Here is a 21221-nt window from a genome sequence, read left to right as displayed (position 1 = left end):
CGATCTTCCTGCTGGGCCAGCACCAGGGCTTCAAAGCGGCGCTCCTGCTCCTTTCGGAGCATGACAAGTGCCTGGTGCTGGCTCTGCTGAGCCGTGGCGAGGGCGTGGACCAAGTCTGCGAACGGGGAGGATTCCATGGGGCTGCTGTGTTGGTGCTCCACCTTTTCCCAGGTTTCGGCACCACTGTAGCACGTATCGAGTGTGGGTGGAGCACAGAGGACGGCAGGACAACGTTTGGAGGCAGACAAGGCGATTTATTTTTATAACTTTTCAGTTTCAGTAATCTCATTCATTCACACACACACACACACACACACACACACACACACACACACACGCTCGTCTGGTCCCGGGTTGCGCTCCCTCTCCTCTCTCTCTGCCTCCTTAAATAGGGAGCGGTTACTGGGAAAACACACACACACAAACACAGGTTAATTATCCTCAGGTGTCGCGATTCTGCCACTCACCTTCCCCGGCTCCACCCTCCTGTCACAGACCGGCACTTGACCACGCCCCCGCTGCCACACACTCTTAAACACTTTAACTATGAGTTGGCCTAGTGGTTAGTGTGTCTGCCTCTCGATCGGGAGATCGCGAGTTCTACTTGCCATCGGTTCATACCAAAGACCATCATAAAAATGGTACCTACTGCCGTCTGGCAAGGCATACTGCAATACAGATGCGAGTGGGGAGTCAAACTTTCATGGTTACCAGAGGACCAGCCCCCCACTGTAACCCTAGTTATGTAATAGGCGAGAGGCTGAGGGCTACAGAATCAGAGACTGGCACCATATGGTGCGCGAGGGACTTTAGACTTTTTTTAGAAGGAGAAAATGAGACAGGATTTATCTTGCAGTGTCCTGATCCCCAGATCTTTAACCCAGCCACATATAAAAAGTTGTATGCCTCCATGCTCTTCCAGGTTTTCATCTGTTTGTCCATGTAGAACGATGTCTGCAGCATCAGGTAGTTTGAAATTTTGGGGAACTCAACGGATGGATAATTTTCCAGCTCATAATGAATGAATGAAATACTTTATTTAAACACTATAAGTTGATCAGCAGAGCTGGTGGGGTCGTGCATGCACAGATACAAATAATTACAAATACAAATGACTAAAAATAAACACAATCTTAAAAAAAACCTTAAAGTCTGTTGATTATCTGTTAATTATCTTCACATTAATAGTATGCATAACTATTGTCTTTGTATTTAGTTCCGGCTATAGTAGGATCAAAATTTATTCTACTGTCAAATTTAGCTAGTCAATTTTTCTTTCATAGGGAAAATCCTTCTTTGTTAGCATGTAAGGATCTAATCCCACTGAGTGGTTTCTATATGCACTTCTTCTGAGTGTACTTCTTAGTTTTAATAACTTGCTTGTTTGCTGTACACAAACATGGCAATAAGTTCCTATGTTAATCGATCAGACTCCAATTTTGGATCATTAATCCCTTTTGCCTGAGAATGCCCTGCATGCATGGTTTTATGTTGGCTTCTGGCACATCCATACGGTTTTAAATACAATACCTGCAATTAATTAAAAACAGTTTGTTTTTTATTGCATTTATTTAATTCCTGGGCTCCCATCTGTAGGTGCAATAGGCTTATCGAATCAGTCTCATGTAAAAAGGGATCAGTCTCATAAATTCATTAATCATTAATTCAAGTGTCTAATAGTTTATAGCTAAAATATTAAAATCAATGGAATAACTTAGGGGTGATGCTGCTATAGTTTTAGTGAGTATTGTAGCTCTAATGTAATACGTTTACTCTAGATCTATAACATTCATATAACAACCAAATGGGCGAAGGCAATTAGAATACTTGTATGGCAGAGGTTGGCACTCAGTGAATGTTGTAGCAATAGACAGGACACAATTTACTCCAAAGGTACCATTTATTGAAATGGCTGACATGAATTAGCAAACTAATACTGATCAGATATAGCAACAATAGCAGCCAAGGAATAATTCAATATAAATGGTGATTCAATGTATACAAGTAATAATCAGTAGTGTATAAAGCAATAGTCAGTAGTAAGTAGAATAATAACCAGCAGTAAAAGTAAAAAATCAGCAGTGAATATGATGATAACTAAGGCACTAATGGTGATCAGAAGTAATGGGCTATATGCATGTGTTACAGTGTAGGGGCGAGTGGATGTTAAAATGTGAGAGGGAAATTACGTGTTTGTGTGTCTGTGTGAGACTCTCTGTGTGAGTATGTGTGTGTGTGTGAGAGAGAGTATATGTGTGAGTGTAGGCGTGTGTGCGTACGTGTGCGCAGCTGTGCACTAACAAGATGAGGAGAATGGAGCCATGTGCATATTATCTTTAAGATATTAAGTGTAACTCTAATAAATGTCAAAATAAAAAAAAATAAGAAGTGAGGAGGAGCTAGGGAGAGAGAGAGAGCGTGCGCAGGCGCATGACAAGGAGGAGGGAAGTGAGGGAACAAGGCGGTGCACGGGGGCGAGATAGGTGTGGTATGTGAATGCAGTGAGCGAGCCTTTGTGCTAGGCTCCACCTAAAAGGGGATGGGCAACAAGGAGAGCGGACGAGGGAGAGACAAAGGATCAGTAGCTTAAAAACTAGTCCTAGTTAGGCCTTAAACCCAACCTTCTATTCAACCCTTAGCTACTCCTGAAATCCCAATGTTGAGGGGTGTGGTGCAACGGAGGGAGTTAAAGAAGAGAGAGAGAGAGCATGCACGATCTAACTAATACGGATAGTAAACAAAGCAAGTCAAACAACACACAATCTAAGACCGACTTTCATGTGAATCAAAATGCGTACATTTAAACCATGAATGAATTCAAATAAACAACACTCTTCACATTAACTAGCCACAACTAAGACTAACAATTGCCCAGATGCCAGCCTTACTTGAGAGCGCTCTTGTTTGGCAACTGAAAGTGCACCGTCTGTTATCCAAAGACAGCGCAGCGCGCAGGTCCAGGGAGAAAACAGTTCTGTTCCTTTTGCTTTTACAGCTCGTCAACTGAAGATCTTCGGTGTCCTGTCGGTCGTCTGATGATCTGCAAGGAATCTTGCTTGTAATTCATCGACGTTGAGAAAGGGAAAAGGGATCCGGTCGCCTTTTCTCTTTAAAATACTGCGTGGGCTACAGTAACTAACCGGTTCAGTTATTATTGCAACTATGCGAAGATCAAATACATTGAACTTTGGCTAAAGGTCCGGTATCAATAGCTCGTTCTTTGTCCTTTGTTCTTCTGTAGCACAGATGCAACAATATCTCTTTCACGCGTGGGGATAACGCCAGAGAGAAAGAAGTTCAATTCTGCTGCAGGTTTTAAAGCACAGTCGTGACGTCACTGTATTTGGTATCCAGTATCATCTCTGTATCCAATACCATTACAGGGAGTCAGAAGAATGGGCGGAGATAGAACATGGCATCGAGTACAGGGATTGATGTGTTCAATGCTGTAACAGTGAAAGGGGAGAAGATGGGCCATAAAGTGAAGCAGGGAATTGTGGGTACTATGGCTACGGCATGGCAGCCCCCTACACATCTGTAATAGGGAGTGATGTTGCATCCCATTAATGCACTTTACAATAGATTATTAGATTCTAATAGAATAGATGAAACAAAATAATTGGTGAGCTTTTCAATGGGCCGCGACTCCTTACAAGTATGAATAGGTGGGCGTCAAAGCAGAAAAGGTTGAGAACCCCTGTTCTGTGGTACATCTAATGGTCTGGAAATTATTTTGTACCACTGTCCTAATTGATACCTTTAGACAGTAAGAACTTCACATGCTTTCTGTAAGCTCTTTGTGACCATGACTTCAGCAGTCTGATGAAGACAATAAGATGTCAAGAAAATCCTACAGAAACAGCTGATCTTTATTTCGGGTTAACCATGGTTATCCACAGCAGTTATATGATTGATCTGCACATTATTTGAAATGAAAGCAATTCCAACATTTTCTGCCAACATGTTAACTGCATGTTTAAGAATATTATTTTCGAGAGAGTCTTTTTAATTTTAATTTTTGTTGAAATTATCAAAAAGTATATTATTAATTTACATAGTCAGGTTATTCTGTTATGACAAGGCATTTAAAAAATAATTAAATAACAACTATATTGGCATTGTGTTATTTATATATTTATAAGCTCTTTGTGACAATGGCTCAGCAGTATGATGACATCAAGAAGATCGTCAAAAAATCCTCGAGAAACAGCTGATCTTTATTTGGGGTTAATCAGAATCACTTCACTGATGGCAGGGGTGTGACAATTAATTTTGAACATGAGTTTGAATGTGATTACTTAATTCTGAGCAAAGCCACATGCCCCATTATAAAAAGGTTATTGTAAGTTTTTTTTTCCTTTTTTATCCTAAAACATTTCTGTTTGTTTTTCATTTGAATTTTGCCATATCACATTAAAGGTGGGATAAGATTTAATAATTATTTAACTTGGTTTTATTTTCTTACATCACAAAAATTTACAGAGATGTGTAGATATGTTATATCCACTCTACTACGTGTATATCTGAGAACTACAAAGTACTATGCATGACTCTATGAGAGGCTCTGCATGATGTGTAATGGTTATCCACAGCAGTCATATGCCTGTTCTCTTAAAGATCAAGTCCAACACTTTCTCCCAACATATCTACTGCATTTTTGAGAGTACTGTTTTAGAGAGAATATTTTTTAGAGAGTATTGGTTAAATTATCAAAATTAATAATGTGACATTACATAGTCAGGTTATTCTGTTATGACAAGACATATTAACATAAAATTGTATTAGCATACCTATTTTGGCAATGTGTTATTTATATATTTGTTTGACAAATACATACAATGTTCATTCTGGAATGTGTTTAAAGATCATTACACAAGAGCTAGTCCTGGTCCACTAAGTTGATTAGCTGAGCAGTGTACCAAGAGTGCTGATATTTACTATAAGACCACTGAGATGTTTCACTGTCCCATAAAATTCCATAAATATAAAATTCCATTTCCTAGTTTGAAATGGTTGCTACAGTAGTGTTAGTGACATCATTAGTGAACATGGCAATAGATACTTTTCAGCAATATAACTGAAAAGTTATAATATACATGGAGCGAAATATAGCGTGACAGTAAATCACAATATAAATTTATGATGCTTTGAGTCAATGAAATAAAAAATTAATCATGATAATTATCAGGCTGTGTAATCTTTTACTATTTCCCATAATTGCTGTAATTGTGTTGTTTAGTCACCAGAGGGTACAATAATATACAATAGCTTGACTGCATGTGACTTCACTCTAGGCAGAAGTAATGCCAGTATGAGTATTGATAACAACAGTGCTGAACAAACTACAAACATGGCTACTCAAGACTACAATGCCCATGAACCACAGCACCCCCAGTCACCTGAGTATTGAACACAGCTGAAGTACATCTGTAATCAGCACAATGCTATTTAAATACCTCGCACTCAAGCACTCATTGTGAAGTATTGTCCTGAGTTTTCCAGTTCATACCAAGCCTTATCTTCCTGACTGCTTATCATTATTCTGACTCTCGCTATGTTTCCTCATTTACTCTTCCTGCCTAGTCTACGTTGTCCTGTTTGCAAATCGACCGACCCTCGCTTGTCCATGACCATGATTCCTGTTTCACGATTTGGCTTGGTTACTGTTTGTTCCCCACTCTCCTCTGCAATTACATCAGTAAGTGCCTGTGTCCTGGCAGGATACTTTGCCTAAAATGGATGTAGCCGAGGAGGTGAAACATACTGCACTCAATGCTCAGGGACATTTGCTGGGAGAACATCAACAGATGCTTGCTGACCTCAACACACGAATAGCACAGCTTGCAGCTGTTATGTCGTAGGCCCTCCTACCATGCCCTGAGACATCTCCCAGCGCCACAGCTCCGCTCCCCGTCCTGGAAAGATTCGCCGGTGATATCCACACCTGTAGTGTTTTGCTTCAATGCTCTATGTATTTCTCCTCTTTACCTAATCTCTCTGATGAACATAAAATTGCAAAGTTTCTCTCCTTTCTCACTGGTAAAGTGCTACAGTGGGCAAGCACCATATGGATGAGTGGAGGAGATCACATGACTTCCTATGAGCGGTTTCTCAAGTTATTCAAGCAGGTCTTCGACCATGAACCAGAAGGAATCGAGGTAGGAGAGATCCTTTTTAAAATGAAACAGGGCTCACGGAGTGTCACTGAGTATGCCTTGGACTTCAGGACAGTGGCAGCAGCAAGTGGGTGGAACGAACCAGCACTCAAGGCCGTGTTTCGCCAAGGTCTCTGTCCTGAGGTACTGAGTGAGTTGGCATGAAAAGATGAGAAGCTAAGCTTAGACTCTCTCATTGATCTAGCGATCTGACTGGACCACCTGTTGACCAGTCGACCCTCTGAAGGAGACCTCCATGCCTGCTCAGCCATCCGAGGAAGCTACAGCAATGGAGGTTTTGAACACACGTTTAAAGCGCTCAGAACGTGAAAGGTGGTGAAAGGAAGGTCTCTGCTTCTAATGTGGGAGCTGGGAACATCAAATTTACCAGTGCCCTCTTCACCCACCTCGCTCCAACCCAGTAGAGGTTCCGACACGAGTGGTGAGTCCCGAAAGAAAGTTTAACGCTCATTCATTCAAGGTACCAGTGTTCTTACAGTTGCAGTCAGCCACACACATTATATCTGCCTTTATTGACTCAGGGGCAGAGGGGAATTTCATCAGCAACACGATCGTCAAGAAGTACGACTTGCCTACAATCCCTCTGCAGAGTCCACTCAGCATCTGAGCAGTTGATGGAAGACCCATAGGGGAAGGCTTCGTTACCTCCCAAACCACTCCCATTCACATCCAGGTGAGGGCGCTCCATTCTGAACACATAGCCCTCTATGTCACTAATACCATTCTTCATGACATCATTCTTGGCTTTCCCTGGCTGCAACTGCATGACCCACTGATCTCATGGCATAAGAAAGAAATTCTTCAATGGTCTCCCACATGTTTTCAAAATTGTCTGTCATGTCCATGCTTGTGCATTTCATCTACATCGGTAGAAAGTCTGCAACCAAGTTTTATGATTCACATCCCAGAATGTTACCAAGACCTACAGGAAGTCTTCAGCAAGGGGAAGGCTTGTGGGATACTGCCCCACCGACCATATGATTGTGCCATAGACCTCCTACCAGGTATATCATCCCTGTGGGGCCAAATCTACCCTCTTTCTCTGAAGGAGCAAGCAGCCATGGAGGAATACATCCAAGAGGCCCTTAACCAGGGTTATATTCATCCATCCAAATCTCCAGCTTCAGCAGGCTTCTTCTTTGTGGAGAAACGAGGTGGTGGGCTCTGACCCTGCATAGATTACAGAGGTCTCAATCAAGTCACAATCAAGTACCCTTATCCTCTTCCTCTTGTTCTGTCAGCCCTAGGACAGCTTCGTTCTGCCAGGATATTTTCCAAGCTCGACCTACGCAGTGCTTACAATCTAATCAGAATTAAGAAGGGCGATGAATGGAAGACAGCATTTTGAGTACTGGATAATGCCATATGGCCTTGCTTCAGCGCCCAGTGTATTCCAGTGCCTGATAAACGACGTATTAAGGGATATGCTAGGAAGGTGCATTATTGTCTCCATCAATTACATCCTAGTCTACTCTCCTGACAAGGAGACCCATGTGGAACATGTCAGAGCAGTTCTCCAATGCCTCCTAGCTAATCACCTTTACATCAAGGCAGAGAAATGCGAATTTCACTGCAAACAGATTTCCTTCCTGGGATATATAATAATCCTAAGGGAGTTAGCATGGACTCCTCCAAGGTTAGTGCAGTCACGTCTTGGCCAGTTCCCATGTCTATAAAGGAGCTTCAAAGGTTTCTGGGCTTTGCCAACTTCTATCATCACTTCATCAGGGGTTTCAGCACTATTGCGGCCCCCCTAACAGCCCTGCTCAAGAAGAGACCTAAGAAGCTTCAATGGAACCCATCTGCAGAAGAGGCCTTCAACCGTCTTAAGAACAAATTCATGTCAGCTCCAGTTCTACAACATCCTGATCCAACCAAGCCCTTCACAGTGAAGGTTAATGCATCAGACACAGGAGTTGGAGGAGTCTTACCCCAACGTAGTGGCGAGAGACAAATGTGCCATCCTGTGGCTTTCTTCTCTAAGAAACTCACTGCTGCAGAGAGAAACTATGATGTCGGGAACCCGGAACTACTAGCCATCAAAGTTGCCCTTGAGGATTAGAGACACTGGCTAGAGGGGGCCGCTCACCCCTATTTTTCGCACGGTTTAACTTCACCATCTCATTTCGTCCAGGCTCCAAGAATTCGAAGGCAGATGCACTGTCCCGCACCTTCGCGTCAGACCATCAGGATCCCACCACCCACCCAATTTTCCCCTCCAAGTGCTTTCTGCAGTCCATTACATGGGACTTACATCAGGAGATCAGGAGAAAGCAAGCCAAAACTCTTCCAGTCAGTCTTCCATCAGGTCTTCTTTACGTACCCAAGCATCTCCGTGGGCAACTCATCACGTGGGCACACACATCTCCCGCCACAGGACACCCTGGAAGCCATTGGACCCATCAAATGCTTAAGAACAAGTACTGGTGGGAGAACATGCTCACGGAGATCAACCAGTTCATCGCATCATGTTCTGAGTGTGCACAAGCAAAGGTTCCATGAACTCCTCCAGCAGGTAAGCTTTGCCTGCTCCCAATACCTCAGAGACCTTGGTCACACTTAGCTACTGACTACATCACTGACCTACCATCGTCACAAGGCAACACCACCATCATGGTGTTAGTGGACAGGTTCTCCAAGTCACTGAAGGTCTTCCCTCTGCCAGGCATCCCCACAGCACTCCAGACAGCAGAACTTCTGTTCCTACAGGTCTTCAGATATTATGGGATCCCTGAGGACACTGTCAGAGACAGAGGTCTCCAGTTTATCTCTTGCTTATGGACTTGCTTCATGGAATGACTTGGTGTTTCCGTAAGTCTCACATCAGGCTACCATCCCCAATCTAATGGCCAGGTGGAATAAACCAATCAGGAAATCGGATGCTTCTTATGGATCTTTTGCATGAGAAACCAGGGGGACTGGTCCTGCTTCATCCCATGGGCTGAGTACACACAAAACTTGCTTAAGCACTCGGCAACTCAGTTAACACCCCTTCAGTGCATACTCAGCTACCAACTTCCACTGTTCCCCTGGGACGACTCTCCAGTCCAAGTCCAAGCAGTAGACGACTGGTTCTCATGCAGCCAAACCATCTGGGAGGAGTTCCATCAACGCATAGAGACTGTCAACACCAAGTACAAAGAATACACCAACAAGAGTAGAGGTAACAACCCAGAGTTCTCACCAGGTGACAGAGTGTTGGTATTGACCAAGAACCTCAGAGAACCCGACACGTGCCGTAAACTGTAAGCATGGTTGTGGCAGTTCGTAGGAGGGGGAGGAGCACAGAAAAACGGCAGGCCAGAATAAAGTTCCATAACTTAGTTTATTTGTTCTTTTCAGACACAAATTACTCTCCCAGTCATACACACACACACACACACAAGTCATCTGGTTCAGGAGAGGGCTCACTTCCTCTGCTCTCTCTCTCTTTATATAGGGCGCGGTCACTGGGAAGACACAAAAACAGGTTAATTGACATCAGGTGTAGTGATTCTGCCACTTACCTTCCCTGACTCCGCACTCCGGTCACAGACCGGCACTTGACCACGCCCCCGCTGCCACAATGGTATATTAGTCCCTTCAAGGTACTTCGACATATAAATGAAGTTTCTTACAGGTTAGAACTCCCCTCTCACAGCCGAATCTCCCGCACATTCCACGTCTCCTGTTTAAAACCTGCCATTCCAGGGCCGCTTGCCGAGAACTCCCCTGTCTAAAAGCACCTGTCACTCAACCTCGAGGGTGAGCCCATCTACCAGGTCAACGGGTTACTCAATTCCAGATGCTGAGGAGGTCAGGTAGAGTACTTGGTAGACCGGGAGGGCTACGGACCTGAGGAACGAAGCTGGGTGGCAGCCAAAGACAACTTGGATCCCCTGTCAAAGCAGAAATTCCATGCTGAACACCCAGACAAGCCAGCACCTAGGGGGAGAGGGCGCCTCAGGAAGAATGTAGCTCCCAGAGGGAGCTCATGGGTGTGTGTGTGTGTGCTCTGTCAGTATGAGTGTTGATAATGACAGCACTGAACAAACTACAAACATGGCCGCTCAAGACTACAATGCCCATGAACCACAGCACCCCCAGTCACCTGAGTATTGAACACAGCTGAAGTACATCTGTAATCAGCACAATGCTATTTAAACACCTCGCACTCAAGCACTCATTGCGAAGTATTGTCCTGAGTTCTCCAGTTCATACCGAGCCTTATCTTCCTGACTGCTTATCATTATTCTGACTCTTGCTATGTTTCCTCATTTACTCTTCCTGCCTAGTCTACGTTGTCCTGTTCGCAAATCGACTGACCCTCGCCTGTCCATGACCACAATTCCTGTTTCACGATTTGGCTTGGTTACTGTCTGTTCCCCGCTCTCTTCTGCAATTACATCAGTAAGTGCCTGTGTCCTGACAAGTAACACAACTCTAATGCTGTGATAACACACAAAAAACAGATTTGAAATGGGAAAGAGCTGTTGTGTGATTGACTGTACAACTAGATTTAACAAGAAACCAAATCTCTTTTTACAGACTGCTGAAAGATAAAGAAAAGAGAAACAAATTGAGGGAGGACAAATGTTCATAAAAATGTATTAAGAAAAGGCCTATTTGTTATAACCCTTTTTCATTTTTAATAAAAGGAATACTCTCATTAATAGGCTATTGCATTTTACTCCAATCTTTACAAATGTGGGTCAATAATTACTGTTGGTTATAGAGAAAATGTAACCAGAGTGTTTTTATTTAACAAAAGGAATAATTAAGTTGATTTTTTTTTAGTGTTTTGCCTTATGGCAGGTCCAAGTTTCTAGGGAAGAATTACAGATTATGGTTTCTTATTGCCTTCTACTGGATTATTTATAGAGGTTTACTCTACTCAACCATTCACACCTATGGGCAATTTAGAGTAGCCAGTTAACCTAACCACATGTCTTTGGACAGTGGGGGAAACCGGAGCACCCAGAGGAAACCCACGCTGACACGGAGAGAACATGCAAACTCCACACAGAAGGGCCCCTGTTGGCCACTGGGCTCGAAACCAGAACCTTATTGCTGTGAGGCAGCAGTGCTAACCACTGCACCCCTGTGCTGCCCCAATTAAGTTGATAAAGAATATGAAACCAAATGCTGCATTTATTGATAAAATTTTCTTCATTTAACTTTTTTAAAAAATATGGGAAAATTGAGTCGTGAACTCATCCATCCACTATCTGTAACCGCTTATCCTGTGCAGGGTCATGGACAAGCTGGAGCCTATCCCAGCTGACTATGGGTGAGAGGCAGGGTACACCCTGGACATTTGGCATAATGTAGTGACATTGTTATAAAGGCTAAACACCATAAAAGGGATCGTTTTAAACCTCGAGAATCCTGTTTGCCTGTTAAGCATGTTGTTGTTGTCTTGGTGTAGAGCACTCACCTTCTCCCCCTCCATGTTTCAGTGAAATGGGAGTGGCGAGCAAGTCGTGAACGAGCAATTTGGCACGCAGGTTCCGATACAAAATACACTGAGGCTGAAAAATTGAGAAACATTAGAAATCGAGAATCAAAATAATGCAGATATGAAATATAATAATAATAAGGATACATATATGCAAAAATAACTCAAGATGTTTTAGCTGACATACAACAGGTGCTTGATTGCTGGATTTTTAAACACATTTAATTTTGAAACTTCATTTGCATACACTTCATACATTTTAATTTAATTTACAGGCTATTCATTCATTCTCTTGCGACTGTTCTCGAATGAAAATGATGATGGATTTAGTCTTAACACAATGCATCATCAGCTCAGTGCTACTGCACACACACACACACACACACACACACACACACACACACACTTCAGTGACATTACAGACATTCAGTTGCACTATGAGATGAGATAATGCAACTACGCCATCATTTTTCGGAAACGCATCGCGCGCGCGCTTTACCTTTCCTGGATGTCGTGACTGACCCGTTCGTGCGCGTGCCTGTCTCTCGTACCCACTGATGCTGGACGAGTCTTTTCATGTGCGTTTGTCACACTGTGAATATGTGACGATTCTCACGTTGCCCTTTGACGAAAGAAAAAAAAAGCCCCCTGGTTTGCTTCAGCCAATAATCAGAGTGACCTCTCTGCTTTCTCTCCTCCTCCTCCTCCTTTCATTTATCCGGAGCGCCGCATCTTTGCGTCGAGAACTCGTCACACGGAGAATCCGATACTCCGATTCATCCCGTGATGCTTTGTAAGCGCGACCTTGAGGAGGGTCGGCTGATGGACTCTGCAGATGTGGATGCGGTGCGCCGCTACTTCCCACCCACATCTCCACAAAAGCCCGCGCGCTATTGGCTCGTAGTTGGTGCTCGAGCCCAGACTTCTACGTGAGCACAATCCACGAGCCAATCAGAGCGCTGAACAAGTGATGCTCTTAACTCATCCCGACAGAGGCGGGGTAATATGGGCGTGTTACGGGTGGGCGAGGACCACACACGAGTGCACTGTCTGCTCTACACCTTCACTCCATCCTGATCTCACATCTTAATTTATGATAAGCACTTTCAATATGAACCAAGAAATACTCCAAAACGTTTTATTCTCTTCCAGGATTAATGTGATCTCTCTTGATCCTGTGTTGTATTATTTAGTTGACACAGTGGTGTGTGTGTGTGTCATATTTCAGTACAAGGCAGAATCTAATGAAGCAATACTTAGGCACGTGCATCACCCTGCTATGGCATGCACTAGGCTATACAGTTAGGTCCATATATATTTGGACACTGACACAAATTTTGTTTTTTTACCTGTTTACTGAAACATATTCAGGTTATAGTTATATAATGGACATGGACATAAAGTCCACACTTTCAGCTTTCATTTGAGGGTATCCACATTAAAATTGGATGAAGGGTTTAGGAGTTTCAGTTCCTTAACATGTGCCACCCTGTTTTTAAAGGGACCAAAAGTAATTGGACAATTGACTCAAAGGCTATTTCATGGGCAGGTGTGGACAATTCCTTCGTTATGTCATTCTCAATTAAGCAGATAAAAGGCCTGGAGTTGATTTGAGGTGTGGTGCTTGCATTTGGAAGATTTTGCTGTGAAGAAAACATGCGGTCAAAGGAGCTCTCCATGCAGGTGAAACAAGCCATCCTTAAGCTGCGAAAACAGAAAAAAAAAACATCAGAGAAATTGCTACAATATTAGGAGTGGCAAAATCTACAGTTTGGTACATCCTGAGAAAGAAAGAAAGCACTGGTGAACAGGGCCGTAACCAGGATTTTTCAAATACCGAGGTCAAACATTGCGATGCATCTTATTTGCCAAAAAAAAAAAAAAGTCCTAATATGGTGACTTTTCATACATTTTGGAAACGAGTCAAAATCACAAGCCCAACAAGATGAACATGTAGGTGAACATGTTTATTTTAACAATTTCAAAACTGCACGATCACAAAAGTATTTTGTGTGTGTGCGTGAGTGAGTGAGAGTTTGAGTGAGTGATGGAGTGTGAGTGAGAGAGAGAGAGAGTGTGAGTGAGTGAGTGAGTGAGTGAGAATGAGAGTGTGAGTGAGTGAGTGAGAATGAGTGAGTGAGTGTGAGTGAGTGTGAGTGAGAATGAGTGAGAGAGAGAGTGTGAGTGAGAGTGAGTGAGTTAGTGTGAGTGAGTGAGAATGAGTGAGTGAGAGTGACAACGCAATCTAGCCGAGCCTGAATGGACTTCAATTGCTTTTTAAAAAATATATGCCCTTTTCAATAGCAAAATACTAGACGGTTATTGGACAAAACCGACTAAAACGCTCCATTCGGAGACTGAGCCTCACTGGAGATGGGAGTCAATAAGAGGGGCGGGACAAGACTTCCCGAGAGGAGGCTCATCTCCAGCTGCTGATCGGAGGAGGAGCTGTGAACGCGGCTGGGCTGTTCATGATTGACAGAAAGCAGTCAGAGGTGGTACATCATGTTGTAAATAAAATGTGAACATAAGTTTGCTACCCGTTTTCATTTCCGTTCGAAAATACAACCAATGATCAAAACAATAGTGTCTTGTGTTCACGTTAGCCTATAGTCTGGTAAGTTAGCAAAATAGCTCAAGTCTCGTCAGCACCCAATAACTTCATAAACAACAGGTCACGACTGTCCAGCCTTTTCTGATCTGAAACGCACCAAATCAAATCAAGACAAGAGAGAATAAAAGAGTTTGTGCCGCCTGGAAAATGAAAATCCTATCTAGCTAAGTGGCTTCGACTGTTGTTGCTTGAAATGCTAATTAAAATTGCACTGTTAATGATCATAAGCATTCCGGCACATAACTGTCAGTGACTGGCAAAATTAACTCCCCTTCCCTCTTTCTTTTTCTCTCACTTGTTGACTTTCCAGAGCTGAGTTTGGTTTGTTTTAGTGTAGTAGACTTCTTCATCTTATGTCAATTTTCAGATTCCACGACTAATTGACAAACTGACTGGCTGCGGAGTCGGACCTTGATGAGAACACTTCTCAGCTCTTGTGTATCCCGTGGTGCTTAGCTGACTATCGCGAGGCTGCCTGATATGAAATATGTTTCCAATGTCGGATATTTCAGCTTCGTTTAAAAATGATTATGTGGACTTTATTTTTAGACAAACAAATGAGAACAGGGGGATGCAAGCTGAATTTAGAATTTTCCACCGATCAAAGTCAGAACGATTTTCATCATATATTAATTTCACATTTCTGAGTGAAAAAAAAATACCATGGGAAAAAAATGCCGAGGACATGACCTCGGTGTCCTCAATGGTAGTTACGGCCCTGCTGGTGAACTCATCAATGCAAAAAGACCTGGATGCCCACAGAAGACAACAGTGGTGGATGATCGCAGAATAATTTCCATGGTGAAGAGAAACCCCTTCACAACAGCCAACCAAGTGAACAACACTCTCCAGGAGGTAGGCCTATCAATATCCAAATCTACCATAAAGAGAAGACTGTATGAAAGTAAATACAGAGGGTTCACTGCACGGTGCAAGCCACTCATAAGCCTCAAGAATAAAAAGGCTAGATTGGACTTTGCTAAAAAACATCTAAAAAAAACAGCACAGTTCTGGAAGAACATTCTTTGGACAGATGAAACCAAGATCAATCTCTACCAGAATGATGGAAAGAAAAAAGTATGGTGAAGGCGTGGTACAGCTCATGATCCAAAGCATACCACATCATCTGTAAAACACGGCGGAGGCAGTGTGATGGCTTGGGCATGCATGGCTGCCAGTGGCACTGGGTCACTAGTGTTTATTGATGATGTGACACAGGACAGAAGCAGCCGGATGAATTCTGAGGTATTCAGAGACATACTGTGTGCTCAAATCCAGCCAAATACAGCCAAACTGATTGGTCAGCGTTTCATAATACAGACGGACAATGACCCAAAACATAAAGCCAAAGCAACCCAGGAGTTTATAAAAGCAAAGAAGTGGAATATTCTTGAATGGCCAAGTCAGTCACCTGATCTCAACCCAATTGAGCATGCATTTCACTTGTTAAAGACTAAACTTCAGACAGAAAGGCCCACAAACAGACAGCAACTGAAAACCGCTGCAGTAAAGGCCTGGCACAGCATTAAAAAGGAGGAAACACAGCATCTGGTGATGTCCATGAGTTCAAGACTTCAGGCAGTCATTGCCAACAAAGGGTTTTCAACCAAGTATTAGAAATGAACATTTTATTTACAATTATTTAATTTGTCCAATTACTTTTGAGCCCCTGAAATGAAGGGATTGTGTTTAAAAAATGCTTTAGTTCCTCACATTTTTATGCAATCATTTTGTTCAACCCACTGAATTAAAGCTGAAAATCTGAACTTCAACTGCATCTGAATTGTTTTGTTCAAAATTCATTGTGGTAATGTACAGGACCAAAATTAGAAAAATGTTGTCTCTGTCCAAATATTTATGGACCTAACTGTATATGGCTTATATACAGTGTCTTGCAAAAGTATTCATCCCCCTTCATGTTTTTCCTGTTTTGTTGCATTACAAGATGGAATTAAAATCAATTTTTGGAGGGTTAGCACCATTTGATTTACACAACATGCCTACAGCTTTAAAGGTGCAAATTGCTGTATTATTCTTACACAAACAATAATTAAGATGAAAAAAAAAACAGAAATCTGGAGTGTGCATAGGTATTCACCCCCTAAAGTCAATACTTTGTACCGCCACCTTTTGCTACAATTACAGCTGCAAGTCTCTTGGGGTATGTCTCTATTACTGTAGCTTAGCATATCTAGCCACTTGGATTTTTGCCCATTCCTCAAGGCAAAACTGCTCCAAATCCTTCAAGTTAGATGGGTTGTGTTGGTGTACAGCAATCTTCAAGTTATGCCACAGATTCTCAATTGGATTGAGGTCTGGGCTTTGATTAGACCATTCCAAGACATTTAAATGTTTCCCTTTAAACCACTCCACTGTAGCTTTAGCAGTATGCTTAGGGTCATTGTCCTGCTAGAACATGAACCTTCATCCCAGTCTCAAACCTCTGGCCGACTCAAACAGGTTTTCCTGCAGAATTGCCCTGTATTTAATGCCATCCATATTTCCTTCAGTCCTGACCAGCTTTCCTGTCCCTGCAGATGAAAAATATCCCCACAGCATGATGCTGCCATCATCATGCTTCACTGTAGGAATGGTGTTCTCAGGGTATTGGGTTTGTGCCACACATGGCAATTCCCATGATGGCCAAAAATATCAATTTTAGTCTCATTTGACCAGAGAATCTTCTTCAGTGAGTTTGGGGAGTCTACCACATGTTAGGCAAACTCCAGATGTGTTTTCTTTAAGCAATTACTTTTTTCTGGCCACTATTCCATAAAGCATAAAGTTGCATCTCTGATTAATGCCCTTCTTGCCCTTTCTGTGAGTTTTGGTGGGCAGCCTTCTCTTGTCATGTTTGTAGTGGTGCCATATTCTTTCCATTTTGCTATAATGGATTTAATGGTGCTCCCTCGGATATTCAAAGTTTGGGATATTTTTTTTTATTACCCAACCCTGATCGATACTTCTTCACAACTTTGTTTCTGACATGTTTATAGTGCTCCTTGGTTTTCATGTTGCTTGCTTAGTAGTGTTGCAGAGTCAGGGTCCTTCCAGAACAGGTTGATTTATACAGACATTATATGACGGATCATGTGACAATTTAAGATCCACCTGTGTGCAATCAATCAATTAATTATGTGACTTATGAAGTGAATTGGTTGGACCATCTCTTATTTAGGGGTTTCATACGAAAGGAGTTGAATACCTATGCACACTCCAGATTTCTGTTTTTTTTTACCTTAATTATTGCTTATGTCACAATAAAACAACAATTTTCAACTTTAAAGTGGTAGCTATGCTGTGTAAATCAAATGGTGCTAAACCAGCCAAAATCTGTTTTAATTCCAGCTTGTAATGCAACAAAACAGGAAAAATACTAAGGGGGGTGAATACTTTTGAAAGACACTCTGTGTGTGTGTGTATGTATACGCATGGTGGTGTAGTGGTTAGCACTGTCGCCTTACAGCAAGAAGGTCCTGGGTTCGAGTCAAGCGGCTGATGGGGGCCTTTCTGTGTGGAGTTTGCATGTTCTCCCTGTGTCTGCGTGGGTTTCCTCCGGGTGCTCCGGTTTCCCCCAAAGACATGCAGGTTAGGCTAATTGGTGGCTCTAAATTGACCATAGGTGTGAATGGTCTCTATGTGTCAGCCCTGTGATGACTTGGTGACTTGTCCAGGGTGTACCCACCTCTCGCCCATAGTCAGCTGGGATAGGCTCCAGTTTGCCAGCGACCCTGCACAGGATAAGCAGTTACAGATAATGGATGTGTGTGTATATATATATATATATATATATATATATGTGTGTGTGTGTATATATACAGTATATATATACACACACACACATCCATTATCTGTAACCACTTATCCTGTGCAGGGTCGCTGGCAAACTGGAGCCTATCCCAGCTGACTATGGGCGAGAGGTGGGTACACCCTGGACAAGTCACCAAGTCATCACAGGGCTGACACATAGAGACCATTCACACCTATGGTCAATTTAGAGCCACCAATTAGCCTAACCTGCATGTCTTTGGGGGAAACCGGAACACCCGGAGGAAACCCACGCAGACACAGGGAGAACATGCAAACTCCACACAGAAACGCCCCCATCAGCCGCTTGACTCGAACCCAGGACCTTCTTGCTGTAAGGCGACAGTGCTAACCACTACACCACCATGCGTGTGTGTATGTATGTATATATATATATAAAACCCTGATTCTAAAAAAGTTGGGACAAAGTACAAACAAAGTACAAATTGTAAATAAAAACAGAATGCAATAATTTACAAATCTCAAAAACTGATATTGTATTCACAATAGAACATAGACAACATATCAAATGTCGAAAGTGAGACATTTTGAAATTTCATGCCAAATATTGGCTCATTTGAAATTTCATGACAGCAACACATCTCAGAAAAGTTGGGACGGGGCAATAAGAGGCTGGAAAAGTTAAAGGTACAAAAAAGGAACAGCTGGAGGACCAAATTGCAACTCATTAGGTCAATTGGCAATAGGTCATTAACATGACTGGGTATAAAAAGAGCATCTTGGAGTGGCAGCGGCTCTCAGAAGTAAAGATGGGAAGAGGATCACCAATCCCCCTAATTCTGCGCCGACAAATAGTGGAGCAATATCAGAAAGGAGTTTGACAGTGTAAAATTGCAAAGAGTTTGAGCATATCATTATCTACAGTGCATAATATCATCAAAAGATTCAGAGAATCTGGAAGAATCTCTGTGCGTAAGGGTCAAGGCTGGAAAACCATACTGGGTGCCTGTGATCTTCGGGCCCTTAGACGGCACTGCATCACATACAGGCATGCATCTGTATTGGAAATCACAAAATGAGCTCAGGAATATTTCCAGAGAACATTATCTGTGAACACAATTCACCGTGCCATCCGCCGTTACCAGCTAAATCTCTATAGTTCAAGGAAGAAGCCGTATTTAAACATGATCCAGAAGCGCAGATGTCTTCTCTGGGCCAAGGCTCATTTAAAATGGACTGTGAAAAACTGTCAAAGTGGAAAAAAATGGCAAAGTGGAAAACTGTTCTGTGGTCAGACGAATCAAAATTTGAAGTTCTTTAAGGAAATCAGGGACGCCGTGTCATTCGGACTAAAGAGGAGAAGGACGACCCAAGTTATCATCAGTGCTCAGTTCAGAAGCCTGCATCTCTGATGGTATGGGGTTGCATTAGTGCATGTGGCATGGGCAGCTTACACATCTGGAAAGACACCATCAATGCTGAAAGGTATATCCAGGTTCTAGAGCAACATACGCTCCCATCCAGACGACGTCTCTTTCAGGGAAGACCTTGCATTTTCCAACATGACAATGCCAAACCAAATGCTGCATCAATTACAGCATCATGGCTGCGTAGAAGAAGGGTCCGGGTACTGAACTGGCCAGCCTGCAGTCCAGATCTTTCACCCATAGAAAACATTTGGTGCATCATAAAATGGAAGATATGACAAAAAAGACCTAAGACAGTTGAGCAACTAGAATCCTACATTAGACAAGAATGGGTTAACATTCCTATCCCTAAACTTGAGCAACTTGTCTCCTCAGTCCCCAGACATTTACAGACTGTTGTAAAGAGAAAAGGGGATGTCTCACAGTGGTAAACATGGCCTTGTCCCAACTTTTTTGAAATGTGTTGTCATGAAATTTAAAATCGGCTAATTTTTCTCTTTAAATGATACATTTTCTCAGTTTAAACATTTGATATGTCATCTATGTTCTATTCTGAATAAAATATGGAATTTTGAAACTTCCACATTATTGCATTCTGTTTTTATTTACAATTTGTACTTTGTCCCAACTTTTTTGGAATTGGGGTTGTATATATATCCCAGTAAACTGCTGCTCCCTGAGTCCAAACTCTTTAGAGATGGTTTTGTAACCTTTTCCAGCCTGATGAGCATCAGCAATGCTTTTTCTGAGGTCCTCAGAAATCTCCTTTGTTCATGCCATGATACACTTCCACAAACATGTGTTGTGAAGATCAGAGTTTCATAGATCCCTGTTCTTTAAATAAAACAGGGTGCCCACTCACACCTGATTGTCATCCCATTGATTGAAAACACCTGACTTTAATTTCACCTTCAAATTAACTGCTAATCCTAGAGCTTCACATACTTTTGCCACTCACAGATATGTAATATTGGATCAGTTTCCTCAATAAATAAATCTCATCTCATCTCATTATCTCTAGCCGCTTCATCCTGTTCTACAGGGTCGCAGGCAAGCTGGAGCCTATCCCAGCCGACTACGGGCGAAAGGCGGGGTACACCCTGGACAAGTCGCCAGGTCATCACAGGGCTGACACATAGACACAGACAACCATTCACACTCACATTCACACCTATGGTCAATTTAGAGTCACCAGTTAACCTAACCTGCATGTCTTTGGACTGTGGGGGAAACCGGTGCACCCGGAGGAAACCCATGCGGACACGGGGAGAACATGCAAACTCCGCACAGAAAGGCCCTCGCCGGCCACGGGGGCTCGAACCCGGACCTTCTTGCTGTGAGGTGACAGTGCTAACCACTACACCACCGTGCCGCAATAAATAAATGACCAAGTATAATATTTTTGTCTCATTTGTTTAACTGGGTTCACTTTATCTACTTTTAAGACTTGTGTGAAAATCTGATGAGGTTTTAGGTCATATCCTCTCATCTCATTATCTCTAGCCGCTTTATCCTGTTCTACAGGGTCGCAGGCAAGCTGGAGCCTATCCCAGCTGACTACGGGCGAAAGGCGGGGTACACCCTGGACAAGTCGCCAGGTCATCACAGGGCTGTTTCAGGTCATATTTATGCAGAAATATAGAAAATTCTAAAGGGTTCACAAACTTTCAAGCACCACTGTATGTGACAAAAAAAAGGCTTCTACAGTGGCATGCAAAAGTTTGGGTACCCTTACTGAAAATATCTGTTACTGTGAATAGTTAAGTGAGCAGAAGATGAACTGATCACCAAAAGGCATA

The 21221-nt window shown here is 42.7% G+C and overlaps 1 protein-coding gene across 1 annotated transcript in view; it reads right to left on the bottom strand.

Moving 5' to 3' along the window:
- slc2a3a (solute carrier family 2 member 3a) overlaps positions 1–12184 on the bottom strand; it is a 106190-nt gene extending 94006 nt beyond the window's left edge. Inside the window, exons 1-2 of the mRNA XM_060904867.1 lie at positions 12113–12184; positions 11593–11686 (exon numbers count right to left, since the gene is read on the bottom strand). Of these exons, the coding sequence (XP_060760850.1) occupies positions 11593–11607 (15 nt within the window). The 5' untranslated portion in view covers positions 11608–11686; positions 12113–12184. The remainder of the gene's footprint in view (positions 1–11592; positions 11687–12112) is intronic.
- Positions 12185–21221: the final 9037 nt, after the last annotated feature.

The sequence above is a fragment of the Neoarius graeffei genome, chromosome 22 (assembly GCF_027579695.1).
Source record: "Neoarius graeffei isolate fNeoGra1 chromosome 22, fNeoGra1.pri, whole genome shotgun sequence".
Taxonomy (NCBI): domain Eukaryota; kingdom Metazoa; phylum Chordata; class Actinopteri; order Siluriformes; family Ariidae; genus Neoarius; species Neoarius graeffei.
This window is presented reverse-complemented; position numbering and strand designations above follow the sequence as displayed.